The sequence below is a fragment of the Oncorhynchus kisutch genome, linkage group LG22 (genome assembly GCF_002021735.2).
Source record: "Oncorhynchus kisutch isolate 150728-3 linkage group LG22, Okis_V2, whole genome shotgun sequence".
Lineage (NCBI taxonomy): Eukaryota > Metazoa > Chordata > Actinopteri > Salmoniformes > Salmonidae > Oncorhynchus > Oncorhynchus kisutch.
The window spans coordinates 52,954,546-52,972,237 of NC_034195.2; the positions used below are offsets into that span (position 1 = coordinate 52,954,546).

At 47.0% G+C, this 17,692-nt stretch overlaps 1 protein-coding gene across 1 annotated transcript in view; it reads right to left on the reverse strand.

The window, feature by feature from the left end:
* Positions 1 to 685: 685 nt before the first annotated feature.
* Positions 686 to 17,692, reverse strand: part of tspan18b (tetraspanin 18b) — a 122,629-nt gene continuing 105,622 nt past the window's right edge. The window contains exons 3-9 of the mRNA XM_031801619.1: positions 7,935 to 8,030; positions 5,271 to 5,465; positions 4,489 to 4,563; positions 3,594 to 3,692; positions 3,167 to 3,343; positions 2,777 to 2,860; positions 686 to 2,306 (exon numbers count right to left, since the gene is read on the reverse strand). Coding sequence (XP_031657479.1) covers positions 2,259 to 2,306; positions 2,777 to 2,860; positions 3,167 to 3,343; positions 3,594 to 3,692; positions 4,489 to 4,563; positions 5,271 to 5,465; positions 7,935 to 8,030 — 774 coding nt within the window. The 3' untranslated portion in view covers positions 686 to 2,258. The remainder of the gene's footprint in view (positions 2,307 to 2,776; positions 2,861 to 3,166; positions 3,344 to 3,593; positions 3,693 to 4,488; positions 4,564 to 5,270; positions 5,466 to 7,934; positions 8,031 to 17,692) is intronic.

The window sequence follows — 17,692 nt, forward strand, 5'->3', positions numbered from 1 at the left end:
GGCCTACTATCATAAACACGATGAGCCTGGGGACATAAGGCTCACTGGGGACCAGGCCTACTATCATAAACACGATGAGCCTGGGGACATAAGGCTCACTGGGGACCAGGCCTACTATCATAAACACGATGGGCCTGGGGACATAAGGCTCACTGGGGACCAGGCCTACTATCATAAACACGTGGAGAGATGAGGACATAAGGCTCACTGGGGACCAGGCCTACTATCATAAACACGATGAGCCTGGGGACATAAGGCTCACTGGGGACCAGGCCTACTATCATAAACACGTGGAGAGATGAGGACATAAGGCTCACTGGGGACCAGGCCTACTATCATAAACACGATGGGCCTGGGGACATAAGGCTCACTGGGGACCAGGCCTACTATCATAAACACGATGGGCCTGGGGACATAAGGCTCACTGGGGACCAGGCCTACTATCATAAACACGATGGAGAGATGAGGACGTAAGGCTCACTGGGGACCAGGCCTACTATCCTGCATTACCACATAAACACATGTTAAACGCATCAGAAAAGGAATTCACTACTTGGACAATCTTTTTTTATAATGCCATTTTTAATGTCATAATTTTTTATTTTCAATACAAATGCACACACACACATACATACATTTATTTTCACCTAAACCACTATTGCAATGAACGTCACAATACAAAATAAAACAAAAATATCAGAAGTTGGCTTTCAAAAAGGGGTTACATGCAGGCAGGACACACACACACACACACACACACGCACACACACACGCACGCGCACACGCACACGCGCACGCACGCACGCACGCACGCACACACACACACACACACACACACACACACACACACACACACACTATAGACAGGCCTTTGTACAACATTAAAGAGGTGTGGCTCTAACAATAAGATGTTGAGGGGGGAAGGAGGGATGAAGGGAGCGGCGAAGGGAGGGAGTGTGGTAGAAATAGATGGAAGAGCGGCGGTGAAGGGAGGGAGTGTGGAAAAAATAGATGGAAGAGAGGAGGGGTAGAGAGGAGGGAGTGTGGTAGAAATAGATGGAAGAGCGGCGGAGTAGAGAGGAGGGAGTGCGGTAGAAATAGATGGAAGAGCAGAGGGGTAGAGAGGAGGGAGTGCGGTAGAAATAGATGGAAGAGCGGCGGGGTAGAGAGGAGGGAGTGCGGTAGAAATAGATGGAAGAGCAGAGGGGTAGAGAGGAGGGAGTGCGGTAGAAATAGATGGAAGAGCGGCGGGGGTAGAGAGGAGGGAGTGCGGTAGAAATAGATGGAAGAGCGGCGGGGTAGAGAGGAGGGAGTGCGGTAGAAATAGATGGAAGAGCGGCGGGGTAGAGAGGAGGGAGTGCGGTAGAAATAGATGGAAGAGCGGCGGAGTAGAGAGGAGGGAGTGCGGTAGAAATAGATGGAAGAGCAGAGGGGTAGAGAGGAGGGAGTGCGGTAGAAATAGATGGAAGAGCGGCGGGGTAGAGAGGAGGGAGTGCGGTAGAAATAGATGGAAGAGCGGCGGGGTAGAGAGGAGGGAGTGGAACAGAAACAGCCAAAGTGTACAACACATATTTCTATATTACAGTCAAGTCAACTTTTTACTCAGTAGGTATAAATATTCTTCATCCAAAAGTCAGTGTAAATCCTTCTGCTTTAGCCTGAGTCCCAGTTAGCTAGCGAGACAGCACAAACAGATCTGGGACTCAGGCTACTTTCGCTGCCAGGCAGGTTTCAACCGTGTCCTCTCCTTCACCAAGCCTTCTTTTAGACCTGGTCCACCAAACACCTGGTTCACTTTTTACACACAAATCACTTTACATTTTGTTGTTGTTGTTGTTGTTTTCTTGTTGTTCTTGTCTTTTTTCTCTCTCTATCCTGTTCTTTTAACCTCACCCTGTACCTCAAAAGTCCAGCTGAGAAGTACGAGTTGTTGTTGTCGTTTAGTTGTTGTTGTTGTTGTTTTTGTTGTTGTTGTTGTAGTTGTTGGTGTCGTTTAGTTGTTGCTGTTGTTGTTTTTGTTGTTGTTGTTGTTGTTTTTGTTGCTGTTGTTGTTTTTGTTGTTGTTTTTGTTGTTGTTGTTTTTGTTTTTGTTGTTGTTGTGGTTGTTGTTGTTGTTGTTTGTTTGTTTGTTTTCTAACCAAATTGTTTTGCAGATACAAAAAGAACAACACATTTGTAAGTGTTAATTTTTCTTTTTTTCCCCCCTCCTGATTTCCCTTTTCTAGCTCCCATCTGTGCGGCTACAGCAGTCAGGCATCCTACTGGATCCCTCTGAACAGACACATGGCAAACACCATGGCGAACAGCTGTAGACAAGAGACAGGAGAGACAGAACAGCAGTCAGGCCACAGAACACGACAGGTGATTAGATGATTTAGTTCTGTCTTGACCTAATCCATGGAATAGATTGGCATATGTATAGTTATTAAACCCCCGAGCCTTCTTGGTATGTAATCCTATGTAAACATACTGTATGTTGTGTAACAGTCCTGCAATACCAATACTCTCCACCAGGGGGTGCTAAAGTACTGTGAAAAGTTTAGGAAGTGACATTCCCCAGTATGTCAGTGTTTGTTCCTGTGTATTATGTGCTATGTGTGTGTGTGTGTGTGTGTGTGTGTGGGGGGGGGGGGGGGGGGGGGGACTACAAAACCTCTGACATTACTTAATCACATAAACCGATAAGGGACAACAAAAAATACTGGTTGATTTTGGGGGCTATTTTGGGGGCTACTCACAAAATGTTTATTAACAGAAACGAAATACTGAATCTTACCTCAATGGTGAGCACCACGATGGCCAGAGCTCCAGCCACATATATATAGAGCTCAAAGTAGTCAACCACAGCAGAGTAACAACCCTGCCGACACACAGAGAGAGATAGCACCATCAGACACCACTTTTTTTCTCACAAGGAGTGGGGCTGTGGAAGTTGTACTGAAGACTACACACACGCACGCACGCACACACACACACACTACCACTACACACACACTACCACTACACACACACAACCACTACACACACACACACACACTACCACTATACACACACACACACACACACACACACACACACACACACACACACACACACACACACACACACACACACACACACACACACACACACACACACACACACACACACACAGACCACTACCCACCTTGTTGTTTCTGAAGAGCATTTTCCCCATTAGACACTCGTCCTGGTTGACGTATACCGAGTCTCCTGGTTGGCTACCCCTCCTGCAGCAGGCTGCAGGGACCATCTCGTTGGGGTTGATCAACCGGAACAGGCTCTCCTCAAAGTCCTCCGGGCTGTTCACTCCACAGCAGTCAAACTGGGGGGGGGGGGGGGACACACACGGAGGTTGATGGTTCAATTCCCACAGGAATCACATACAGATACGGAAGGGGAAAAAATACAGAGCCGCGTTAAGTGGCTTTGGTTGAAAGTGTCCGTCACAGTAAGTGTTGTATATATCTACCAAGTATCAGGGTTGGGTTCAAGTCCATTTGAAGTCAGTCACATTCTGGAAGTGACCTGATTGGAATGGAATTGACCTCAACCTTACCGTGTATTGGCCTTACGCTGTTCATGACGGCGTTCCAGGTTCCGGTGAAGACATCAGTGTTGTTGTATCCCTGGTAGTGTCTCTTCAGCTCCTTAGTGAAGAACTCTCTGGTCAGCTAGACAGGAACATGGACGACGTTCATGTTAGTTCTGTTATGGTCAGAGGGACTAGCGTACTGTATCGTCATGATAACAGGAACAGTGGTTGTAGTGGTTGTATTGGTTAACAGGAACAGTGTTTGTAGTGAAAATAGGAATAGTGGTTGTATTGGTTGTATTGGTTAACAGGAACAGTGTTTGTAGTGAAAATAGGAATAGTGGTTGTAGTGAAAACAGGAATAGTGGTTGTAGTGGTTAACAGGAACAGTGGTTGTATTGGTTAACAGGAACAGTGGTTGTATTGGTTAACAGGAACAGTGGTTGTAGTGAAAACAGGAATAGTGGTTGTCATGATAACAGGAACAGTAGATGTAGAGATAACAGGAACAGTGGTGGTATTGGTTAACAGGAATAGTGGTTGTCATGATAACAGGAATAGTGGTGGTATTGGTTAACAGGAACAGTGGTTGTATTGGTTAACAGGAATAGTGGTTGTATTGGTTAACAGGAACAGTGGTTGTATTGGAAAACAGGAACAGTGGTTGTATTGGTTAACAGGAATAGTGGTTGTATTGGTTAACAGGAATAGTGGTTGTATTGGTTAACAGGAACAGTGGTTGTATTGGTTAACAGGAACAGTGGTTGTAGTGAAAACAGGAACAGTGGTTGTCATGATAACAGGAAAAGTGTTTGTATTGGTTAACAGGAACAGTGTTTGTATTGGTTAACAGGAACAGTGGTTGTCATGATAACAGGAACAGTGGTTGTCATGATAACAGGAACAGTGGTTGGTCAGTGGTTCTAGGTACTCACATGCTCCCGGAATATGAAGGCCAAGATGGCTGCAGCCAACTCTGCCAGAAATATAACCAGGATGAGCATGAAGAACTGCAGGGACAAATGGGAGAGAGAGAGAGGGGGGGTAGAGTGAAAGGAGAGAGAAGGAGAGAGAGAGAGGGGGGGGGGGTAGAGTGAAAGGAGAGAGAAGGAGAGAGAGAAAGAGAGAGAGAGAGAGAGAGAGGGGGGGGGGGGTAGAGTGAAAGGAGAGAGAAAGGAGAGAGAGAAAGAGAGAGAGAGAGAGAGAGGGGGGGGGGTAGAGTGAAAGGAGAGAGAAGGAGAGAGAGGGGGGGGGGGGGGTAGAGTGAAAGGAGAGAGAAGGAGAGAGAGGGGGGGGTAGAGGGAAAGGAGAGAGGAGAGAGATAATGGGGGAGAGAGAGAGAGGGGGGGGTAGAGTGAAAGGAGAGAGAAGGAGACAGATAAAGGGAGAGAGAGAGTAACAGAGAGTGAGTGTTAGGGAAAGTGAGTGTGTGTCACTAAAAATCATAATCTGACAGAGCCCACTCAACATTAACTATGCATGAGGCCCTGCTACATGGGAGGCCTCAGGATGACAGGATGTTCTCTCTCTGTTCTACAATGGCTTCTTTCTGTCTCAGGCCACAATGACACGTCAAAAAATCAAATGCATGACCAAAGATACACTATATATACTGTATAGAACGAACAGACAAACATCAACACACACACACACTCGTATATATATCCCCGCCGACACACGCAAACAGCCACCATCCCACCCGTCACAGTTGCCTTACAAAGAGGAGCAGACACTTGTTTTCCCGGATGGCACCGCAGCAGCCCAGGAATCCCAGGAGGAAGAGCATTCCCCCCATGGCCAGGATGATGTAGACCCCAGTGAAGAGCAGAGGGTTGGCTGTAATGATCTCCCTGAAGCCTGTAGGATCCACCAGCACCCACACCCCTACACCTAGGAGGAAGGAGCCTCCCAGCTAAGAGAAAGAGAGGGAGGGTTGAGTTTAGGATTAGTGCTATCCGGTATCCTTGGGATAGTTTTGATATTAGCCCTTCTGATTACCTAACCCTAACCTTAACCCTCTGATTACCTAACCCTAACCTTAACCCTCTGATTACCTAACCCTAACCCTAACCTTAACCCTCTGATTACCTAACCCTAACCCTCTGATTACCTAACCCTAACCTTAACCCTCTGATTACCTAACCCTAACCTTAACCCTCTGATTACCTAACCCTAACCTTAACCTTCTGATTACCTAACCCTAACCCTCTGATTACCTAACCCTAACCTTAACCCTCTGATTACCTAACCCTAACCCTAACCTTAACCCTCTGATTACCTAACCCTAACCTTAACCTTCTGATTACCTAACCCTAACCCTCTGATTACCTAACCCTAACCCTCTGATTACCTAACCCTAACCTTAACCCTCTGATTACCTAACCCTAACCTTAACCCTAACCCTCTGATTACCTAACCCTAACCTTAACCCTAACCCTAACCCTAACGTTAACCCCTACCCTAACCTTAACCCCTACTCTAACCTTAACCTTAACCCTTACCTAACCCTAACCTTAACCCTTACTCTAACCTTAACCTTAACCCTTACCTTACCTAACCTCAACCTTAACCCTTACCTAACCTTAACCCTTACCTAACCTTAACCCTTACCTAACCTTAACCCTTACCTAACCATAACCTTAACCCCTACTCTAACCTTAACCCTAACCTTAACCCTAACCCTTACCCAACCTTAACCTTAACCCCTACTCTAACCTTAACCTTAACTCTTACCTAACCCTAACCCTTACTCTAACCTTAACCCTAACCTTAACCCTTACCCAACCTTAACCTTAACCCCTACTCTAACCCCAACCCCTACTCTAACTCTAACCCTAACCTTAACCCTTACCTAATCCTAAACTTAACCCCTACTCTAACTCTAACCCTAACCTTAACCTTAACCCTTACCTAACCTCAACCTCAACCCTTACCTAACCATAACCTTAACCCCTACTCTAACCTTAACCTTAACTCTTACCTAACCCTAACCTTAACCCTTACTCTAACCCTAAACTTAACCCCTACTCTAACTCTAACCCTAACCTTAACCCTTACCTAACCTCAACCTCAACCTCAACCTTTACCTAACCATAACCATAACCCTTACCTAACCTCAACCTTAACCCTTACCTAACCATAACCATAACCCCATAAGTCCCAAGGATCCCAGATAGCACAGACTATTAGTTTAGTTTATATGCACATAATTCATTACAATTAATGGAAGAAAGAGAACACAGGTGGGAAACCATTAAGACAGGCCAATGAAAACCTCCCCAAAGAGGGAGGGAGAAGGGGATGGGGGAGAGGGAGGAGGGAGTTCAGCTGTCATACCACATCAGCATCCAAATTATATGCTTGTTGTTTTACTCCAATGTTTGTAAACAAAGAAAATGTAAACAAACACTATATTGCATCGTTGTTTAAAACATTTTTTTATATATTTGCAATAGGCTACATATTGTTCAAACATTAACATACCATATAAACTCTCCCCTAGCCAAAATAAAACCACGAAATAGTTAACCATTGAGGATGAAAGGAAGGAGAGAAAGAGAGAGAGAGAGAGAGACAGAGAGAGAGAGAGAGAGAGAGAGTGAAATAGAGAGAGAGAGAGAAACAGAGAGAGAGAGAGAGACAGAGAGAGAGAGACAGAGAGAGAGAGAGAGAGAGAGAGAGAGAGAGAGAGAGAGACAGAGACAGAGTGAAACAGAGAGAGAGAGAGAGACAGAGAGAGAGAGAGAGAGAGAGAGAGAGCGCTGAGAAGGAGGAATGAGGGGAGCTGGAGAGGTCTTCTAGTCTTTATGTCTCAGCAGGGGGTTAAGGCCTATAACGTAGGTCAGTGGGGTGCTTCAGCTACCTTTCTGCCTTTCCTCTACCTCTCAAAGTGAATCCCCCCTTCCCTCCTCCCCCTCTTCACCCCCCCCCCCCCAATCCTCCCTCTATCACTAAATCCCAGTGGGTGAGTCTCCATTGATTAAGGATAAAGGGGGATATTGAGGAGGAGGGGAGGGGGGTAGAGATAGGAGCCTCATACATTCACTTCTAATACCATCTCTTCCTCCCGGGAAATAATTGGGTTTCTTCGATGAATGTCACATTTAAAAAATATATATTAAAAAAATGTGTTAAATGTTATGGCTATAAGAGGCTATTTATTTTGGATGCACAGAGGTTTAGAGAGTCCATGTTAATTGCCTCATAGGAGGATCTGTTTGTCTGACGAAGGAAACGATGACAAATGTTTCTCAAGCCTGAGAAAACAAAAGGCCTGCAACTAAATCTGCTTCAAAAAATTTGAAAATGCTTCAATCGCATCAAATGGGAGAAGTGCTGTTAACAACGATATGTATGTGTGTACTATAGGGAGAATACTTACGAAGATGAGGAAGTTGAAGACGAACATGAGGTATTTGATACAGCTCAGACAGTCTCCGTCCATGGCTGTCCCTCTCGCTGAAGCCTCCCCTAACCCCTGAGAGACAGAGAGAACACACAGAAACAGGTTCAGTTAATGAGTTATGCCAATGCTTGCACACGACACAGGTACAGACCAGTCAGTCGAACAAGATTCTGTTCTGCCAAGAGAACACACACACACACACACACATTTTATAGATTCTGCCGCAGGCACACAGACGCACACATGCACCTTACACACACATTCTACACACTCTACACACACACACACACACACACACTCTACACACTCTACACACACACACACACACACACACACACACACACACACACACACACACACACACACACACACACACACACACACACACACACACACACACACACACTATACATACACATATAGACAGACCAGTCACTTAAATGGATTTGGTCCTGTCAAGAAAACACAAAACTCAAAGCTCCCACTTTTTTTAATTACTTTTTTTCCTGTCAAATGTAGCACGCACGAGTATCTAGCCCACACAGGCATGTCATTTCAGCCAATACAATCTCAACAGGAAAAAACAGACACATTATCTCCACAGGATATCCTGCACCAGCAACACTTTCTCCACCATCCCCAGAAACCAGAACCCTACAGTACAGGTTGGGGCAGCAACATGTCTGTAATGTCACAACCACATACCTCAAATTGTAACTGACAACGTAGGTTAATATTTACTAGCAAAACTATCCCCCTTTCAGACTGAACCAAACAGCATCTATCCCCCGTCAGACTGAACTAAACAGCATCTATCCCCCGTCAGACTGAACTAAACAGCATCTATCCCCCTTCAGACTGAACTAAACAGCATCTATCCCCCGTCAGACTGAACTAAACAGCATCTATCTCCCGTCAGACTGAACTAAACAGCATCTATCCCCCTTCAGACTGAACCAAACAGCATCTATCCCCTTCAGACTGAACTAAACAGCATCTATCCCCCGTCAGACTGAACCAAACAGCATCTATCCCCTTCAGACTGAACTAAACAGCATCTATCCCCCGTCAGACTGAACCAAACAGCATCCATCCCCCCTTCAGACTGAACCAAACAGCATCCATCCCCCTTCAGACTGAACCAAACAGCATCCATCAGACAGGATTAGACAGGTTCAAATCACAGCTGAGTCTCCAGTCATCTCACCTGCTGCTCAAATCCCTCAAAGCCCTGGATCGATAGATAGTGCCCTGGTCTTAACCACTGACTCAAGAGAGTACCTCAGAGTGTGACGAGAGAGAGAGAGAGTGCCTCAGAGTGAGGAGAGAGAGAGTGCCTCAGAGTGAGAAGAGAGAGAGAGAGAGTGATGATCTGGTGCTTCTGTCACCAACCAAGGAGGGCCTACAGCAGCACCTAGATCTTATGCACAGATTCTGTCAGACCTGGGCCCTGACAGTAAATCTCAGTAAGACCAAAATAATGGTGTTCCAAAAAAGGTCCAGTCACCAGGACCACAAATACAAATTCCATCTAGACACTGTTGCCCTAGAGCACACAAAAAACTATACATACCTTGGCCTAAACATCAGGGCCACAGGCAACTTCCACAAAGCTGTGAACGATCTGAGAGACAAGGCAAGAAGGGCATTCTATGCCATCAAAAGGAACATCAATTTCAACATACCAATTAGGATTTGGCTAAAAATACTTGAATCAGTCATAGAGCCCATTGCCCTTTATGGTTGTGAGGTCTGGGGTCCGCTCACCAACCAAGACTTCACAAAATGGGACAAACACCAAATTGAGACTCTGCATGCAGAATTCTGCAAAAATATCCTCCGTGTACAACGTAGAACACCAAATAATGCATGCAGAGCAGAATTAGGCCGATACCCGCTAATGATCAAAATCCAGAAAAGAGCCGTTAAATTCTATAACCACCTAAAAGGAAGCGATTCCCAAACCTTCCATAACAAAGCCATCACCTACAGAGAGATGAACCTGGAGAAGAGTCCCCTAAGCAAGCTGGTCCTGGGGCTCTGTTCACAAACACACCCTACAGAGCCCCAGAACAGCAGCACAATTAGACCCAACCAAATCATGAGAAAACAAAAAGATAATTACTTGACACATTGGAAAGAATTAACAAAAAAACAGAGCAAACTAGAATGCTATTTGGCCCTACACAGAGAGTACACAGCGGCAGAATACCTGACCACTGTGACTGACCCAAAATTAAGGAAAGCTTTGACTATGTACAGACTCAGTGAGCATAGCCTTGCTATTGAGAAAGGCCGCCGTAGGCAGACATGGCTCTCAAGAGAAGACACGTTATGTGCTCACTGCCCACAAAATGAGGTGGAAACTGAGCTGCACTTCCTAACCTCCTGCCCAATCAATGTATGACCATATTAGAGACACATATTTCCCTCAGATTACACAGATCCACAAAGAATTCGAAAACAAATCCAATTTTGAAAAACTCCCATATCTACTGGGTGAAATTCCACAGTGTGCCATCACAGCAGCAGGATTTGTGACCTGTTGCCACGAGAAAAGGGCAACCAGTGAAGAACACACACCATTGTAAATACAACCCATATTTATGCTTATTTATTTTATCTTGTGTCCTTTACCATTTGTACATTGTTAAAACACTGTATATATAATATGACATTTGTAATGTCTTTATTGTTCTGAAACTTCTGTATGTGTAATGTTTACTGTTAATTTTTATTGTTTATTTCACTTTATATATTATCTACCTCACTTGCTTTGGCAATGTTAACACATGTTTCCCATGCCAATAAAGCCCCTTGAATTGAATTGAATTGAGAGTGCCTCAGATTGAGAAGAGAGATAGAGAGAGTGCCTCAGAGTGAGGAGAGAGAGAGAGAGTGCCTCAGAGTGAGGAGAGAGAGAGTGCCTCAGATTGAGAAGAGAGATAGAGAGAGTGCCTCAGAGTGAGGAGAGAGAGAGAGTGCATCAGAGTGAGAAGAGAGAGAGAGTGCCTCAGAGTGAGAAGAGAGAGAGTGCCTCAGTGAGAAGAGAGAGTGCCTCAGAGTGAGAAGAGAGAGTGCCTCAGAGTGAGAAGAGAGAGAGTGCCTCAGAGTGAGAAGAGAGAGTGCCTCAGAGTGAGGAGAGAGAGAGTGCCTCAGAGTGAGAAGAGAGAGAGAGTGCCTCAGAGTGAGAAGAGAGAGAGAGTGCCTCAGAGTGAGAAGAGAGAGAGAGTGCCTCAGAGTGAGAAGAGAGAGAGAGTGCCTCAGTGAGAAGAGAGAGAGAGTGCCTCAGAGTGAGGAGAGAGAGAGTGCCTCAGAGTGAGAGAGAGTGCCTCAGAGTGAGGAGAGAGAGAGTGCCTCAGAGTGAGAAGAGAGAGAGAGTGCCTCAGAGTGAATAGAGAGAGAGAGAGTGCCTCAGAGTGAATAGAGAGAGAGAGAGTGCCTCAGAGTGAATAGAGAGAGAGAGAGTGCCTCAGAGTGAGAAGAGAGAGAGAGTGCCTCAGAGTGAGAAGAGAGAGAGAGTGCCTCAGAGTGAATAGAGAGAGAGAGAGTGCCTCAGAGTGAATAGAGAGAGAGAGTGCCTCAGAGTGAGAAGAGAGAGAGTGCCTCAGAGTGAGAAGAGAGAGAGAGTGCCTCAGAGTGAATAGAGAGAGAGAGAGTGCCTCAGAGTGAGAAGAGAGAGAGTGCCTCAGAGTGAGAAGAGAGAGAGAGAGAGTGCCTCAGAGTGAGAATAGATCAGACTAGAGGAAAAGACAGCCAGAAGATTAGGAGATTACAGTCTGAAGCCAGAAAGAAAGACCCGGAAAATGGAAGCCATTTCAACTTGAACAGCTTGGCAGAGTGTGAGAGTTCATGTTGTTGCCCAGATCAGGTCTGTTAACGACTCCTACGATCCCCATTTGTTTTCTTTCTATTATATTTAACCTTTTATTTAACGAGGCAAAACAGTTAAGAACAAATTCTTATTTACAATGACAGCCTACCCCGGGCCAAACCCGGACAACGCTGGGCCCAATTGTGCCCCCACCCTCTGGGCCTCCCGATCACGGCCGGATGAGTTACAGCCTGGATTTGAACCAGGTACCTGGATGGCTAGCGTTGGGTGTTCGGCTCTTCCGTGTAATTGATTATTTTCCAGATTGAAACCTGAGTTATATCTATCAATTTACATAATATAAAGAATTATAACATTTAGAACAGTTCCAGATAGTGACTGTTAATATATATATATATATATGAATGAAAGATCCTTGCCAAAGCCCCTTTAATACAGCCGCCTCATGGGTTTCCTCTGCTAATGTTTAAGACAGTACCCAGGGGTGTAATATATAGGGGCAGGGTGTGAGTGTTCTTACATATGTGTGTTGTGTGTGTGTCTGTGTGTGTGTGTGTGTGTGTGTGCGTGCGTTCGTGCGCATGTGTGTGTGTGCGTGTGTGTTAGTGTGTGTCTGGTACAGGGACAGGACAGAAGGACAGAAGGACAGGACCGACATGCTGTCCTGATTTAAAAAATAAAAGTGTTGTCCTTCATTAGGATGGAATGCTTTCTGGATGGGCTTCATCAGAGAGAGTGTGTTGGTGTCGGGTAGAATGTGGGGGGGGGGGGGTCCTTGGCCCTCATTACATTACAAGAAAGAGGGCCCTTACTAGAGGATGCCCCTTAGATCATGCAGAGTGAACCAGCGCTGACTAAACTGTCCAATCTCACTTGTAAAAGTTCATATTCTGTTACCTTTATATCTAAATCATATTGTTGACTCATCCTATACTCATATTTGTTTCCAATGCAAAAATTTGAGGGGAAAAAAAAACAGAGGCACTTTCTCTCTTTAGACGGCCCCAGAGTGGCTCATCGGGGCCCCAGAGTGGCTCATCGGGGCCCCAGAGTGGCTCATCGGGGCCCTAGAGTGGCTCATCGGGGCCTCAGAGTGGCTCATCGGGGCTCCAGAGTGGCTCATCGGGGCCCTAGAGTGGCTCATCGGGGCCCTAGAGTGGCTCATCGGGGCCTCAGAGTGGCTCATCGGGGCTCCAGAGTGGCTCATCGGGGCTCCAGAGTGGCTCATCGGGGCCCCAGAATGGCTCATCGGGGCTCCAGAGTGGCTCATCGGGGCCCCAGAGTGGCTCATCGGGGCCCCAGAGTGGCTCATCGGGGCTCCAGAGTTGCTCATCGGGGCCCCAGAGTGGCTCATCGGGGCCCCAGAGTGGCTCATCGGGGCTCCAGAGTGGCTCATCGGGGGCCCCAGAGTGGCTCATCGGGGCCCCAGAGTGGCTCATCGGGCCCCAGAGTGGCTCATCGGGGCCCCAGAGTGGCTCATCGGGGGCTCCAGAGTGGCTCATCGGGGCCCCAGAATGGCTCATCGGGGCTCCAGAGTGGCTCATCGGGGCCCCAGAGTGGCTCATCGGGGCCCCAGAGTGGCTCATCGGGGCTCCAGAGTGGCTCATCGGGGCCCCAGAGTGGCTCATCGGGGCCCCAGAGTGGCTCATCGGGGCCCCAGAGTGGCTCATCGAGGCTCCAGAGTGGCTCATCGGGGCTCCAGAGTGGCTCATCGGGGCTCCCGAGTGGCGTAGCGGCCTAAGGCACTGCATCTCAGTGCCAGAGGTGACACTGCAGTACCTGGTTCAAATCCAGGCTGTATCACATCCGGCCGTGATTGGGAGTCCCATAGGGCGGTGCACAAGTGGCCCAGCATCGTCCGGGTTTAGCCGTCATTGTAAATAAGAATTTAACTGACTTGCCTAGTTAAATAAAGGTGACATTTAAAATAAACAAACGTAAACACGCCCAATCAAACACAGAATAAACAGCATTTTATCATTCTTAATTTAAAAACATTGTAAGAAATCTATTTCATATTGTAGTTATCGGTTAATATTTCATAGAATTCTGGAAACACTGGGCAGTTACGTTAACAAGAGAGCAACTAAGTACAGACTGGGTACCTCACTGTGCTCCTGTGTACGTCAGAGTGCATAAAGTACTGTAGCCTTTAGCTTCCTTCATTTCCTAGTCTGCGTCACAGATGATTATTCTCTCCTCTTCTCCATCCTTCCCTCCCTCCTTCCCTCCCTCACTCCGTCCTTCCCTCCCACACTCCGTCCTTCCCTCCATCCTTCCCTCCCTCAATTCCGTCCTTCCCTCCCTCCTTCCGTCCTTCCCTCCCTCCTTCTGTCCTTCCCTCCCTCCTTCTGTCCTTCCCTCCCTCCATCCTTCCCTCCCTCCCTCCCTCCCTCACTCCCCCCTTCCCTCCCTCCTTCCATCCTTCCCTCCCTCCATCCTTCCCTCCCTCCTTCCCTCCCTCCTTCCCTCCCTCCTTCTGTCCTTCCCTCCCTCCTTCTGTCCTTCCCTCCCTCCATCCTTCCATCCTTCCCTCCCTCCCTCCATCCTTCCCTCCCTCCCTCCCTCCCTCCCTCCCTCCCTCCCTCCCTCCCTCCTCCCTCCCTCCCTCCCTCCCTCCCTCCCTCCCTCCTTCCTTCCCTCCCTCCCTCCCTCCCTCCCTCCCTCCCTCACTCCCCCCTTCCCTCCCTCCTTCCGTCCTTCCCTCCCTCCTTCCCTCCCTCCTTCCCTCCCTCCTTCCCTCCCTCACTGTTCTTCCCTCCCTCCCCTCCCTCCCTCCCTCCCTCCCTCCCTCCTTCCTTCCCTTCCTCCCTCCTTCCCTCCCTCCTTCCGTCCTTCCTTCCCTCCATCCTTCCCTCCCTCCCTCCTTCCGTCCTTCCCTCCATCCTTCCCTCCCTCACTCTGTCCTTCCCTCGAACCTTCCATCCTCTCTATAGAGACAGAGGAAATTGATTTAGAAGCTTGGTTAAATACCTCCTCTCAATCATCATAATACGCTTAGGTATTGATCAGCCCTCCTGACGATTCACTAAGAGCCAGATAGCCTCGCCCCTCGTAGCCAGTGAACCTTTAAAATCAGGTTCACCCCCCCCCCCACACACACACACACACACACACAACTCCCTGACCCCCCCTTTACCGGAGGTCTTAATTGAGATATGCATATATTACAGCGCACATAGGGAAAGTGTCAAGAGGTCTTCTTTCTCTTATCCCTCCTGTTCCCTATCTTCAATCCCCTGGAATGAAAGGAAAACCATTTAACACAGGCCCGAGGGATGCAGGAGGAGGAGGAGGAGGAGGAGGAGGAGGAGGAGGAGGAGGAGGAAGGGGAGGAGGAGGGGGAGGAGGGGTAGGAGGAGGAAGGGGGGAAGGGGGAGATGGACGGCTGAAAAGTCTCTCACAGCCTAACACATGTTTAAAGCTCCAAACAAAATGTCTCTCTCTCTCTCTCTGTCTCTCTCAATTCAATTCAATTCAAGGGACTTTATTGGCATGGGAAACATGTGTTAACATTGCCAAAGCAAGTGAGGTAGATATCTCTCTCTCTCTCTCTCTCTGTCTGTCTGTCTGTCTGTCTGTCTGTCTGTCTGTCTGTCTGTCTGTCTGTCTGTCTGTCTGTCTGTCTGTCTGTCTGTCTGTCTGTCTGTCTGTCTGTCTGTCTGTCTGTCTGTCTGTCTGTCTGTCTCTCTCTCTCTCTCTCTCAATTCAATTCAATTCAAGGGGCTTTATTGGCATGGGAAACATATGTTAACATTGCCAAATCAAGTGAAATAGATAATAAACAAAAGTGAAATAAACAATAAAAAATGGACAGTAAACATTCACAAGAATAAAGACATTACAAATGTCATATTTGCGCAAATAGTCAAAGTTCAAAAGGGAAAATAAATAAACATAAATATGGGTTTTATTTACAATGGTGTCTGTTCTTCACTGGTTGCCCTTTTCTCGTGGCAACAGGTCACAAATCTTGCTGCTGTGATGTCACACTGTGGTATTTCACCCAGTAGATATGGGAGTTTGTCAAAATCTGGTTTGTTTTCGAATTCTTTGTGGATCTGTGTAATCTGAGGGAAATATGTGTCTCTAATATGGTCATACATTTGGTACGAGGTTGTGCAGCTTAGTTTCCACCTCATTTTGTGGGTAGTGAGCACATAGCCTGTCTTCTCTTGAGAGCCATGTCTGCCTACGGCGGCCTTTCTCAATAGCAAGGCTATGCTCACCGAGTCTGTACATAGTCAAAGCTTTCCTTAATTTTGGGTCAGTCACAGTGGTCAGGTATTCTGCCACTGTGTACTCCCTGTTTAGGGCCGAACAGCATTCTAGTTTGCTCTGTTTTTTGTTAATTCTTTCCAATGTGTTTCAAGTAATTATCTTTTTGTTTTCTCATGATTTGATTGGGTCTAATTGTGTTGCTGTTCTGGGGCTTTGAGGGGTCTATTTGTGTTTGTGAACAGAGCCCCAGGACCAGCTTGCTTAGGGGACTCTTATCCAAGGTTCATCTCTCTGTAGGTGATGGCTTTGTTATGGAAGGTTTGGGAATCGCTTCCTTTTAGGTGGTTATAGAATTTAACGGCTCTTTTCTGGATTTTGATAATTAGTGGGTATCGGCCTAATTCTGCTCTGCGTGCATTATTTGGTGTTCTATGAATGAACCACATGATACATCACGCTGTACTGAACCACAGAACACATCACACTGTACTGAACCACAGAACACATCATACTGAACTGAACCACAGAACACAGTAGAGAGACAGAAACGAGACACTACTGAGATGGACACTGATGCACAGAGACAAGACACTACTGAGATGGACACTGATGCACAGAGACATGACACTACTGAGAGGGACACTGATGCACAGAGACAATACACTACTGAGATGGACACTGATGCATAGATACAAGACACTACAGAGAGGGACACTGATGCACAGAAACAAGACACTACTGAGATGGACACTGATGCACAGAGACAAGACACTACTGAGAGGGACACTGATGCACAGAGACATGACACTACTGATGACACTACTGAGAGGGACACTGATGCACAGAGACAAGACACTACTGAGATGGACACTGATGCACAGAGACAAGACACTACAGAGAGGGACACTGATGCACAGAGACAAGACACTACTGAGATGGACACTGATGCACAGGGACAAGACACTACTGAGATGGACACTGATGCACAGAGACAAGACACTACTGAGAGGGACACTGATGCACAGAGACAAGACACTACTGAGAGGGACACTGATGCACAAAGACATGACACTACTGATGACACTACTGAGAGGGACACTGATGCACAGAGACATGACACTACTGATGACACTACTGAGATGGACACTGATGCACAGAGACAAGACACTACTGAGATGGACACTGATGCACAGAGACAAGACACTACTGAGAGGGACACTGATGCACAGAGACATGACACTACTGATGACACTACTGAGAGGGACACTGATGCACAGAGAAATGACACTACTGAGATGGACACTGATGCACAAAGACATGACACTACTGATGACACTACTGAGAGGGACACTGATGCACAGAGACATGACACTACTGATGACACTACTGAGATGGACACTGATGCACAGAGACAAGACACTACTGAGAGGGACACTGATGCACAGAGACAAGACACTACTGAGAGGGACACTGATGCACAGAGACAAGACACTACTGAGATGGACACTGCTGCACAGAGACAAGACACTACTGAGATGGACACTGATGCACAGAGACATGACACTACTGATGACACTACTGAGAGGGACACTGATGCACAGAGACAAGACACTACTGATGACACTACTGAGATGGACACTGATGCACAGAGACAAGACACTACTGAGATGGACACTGA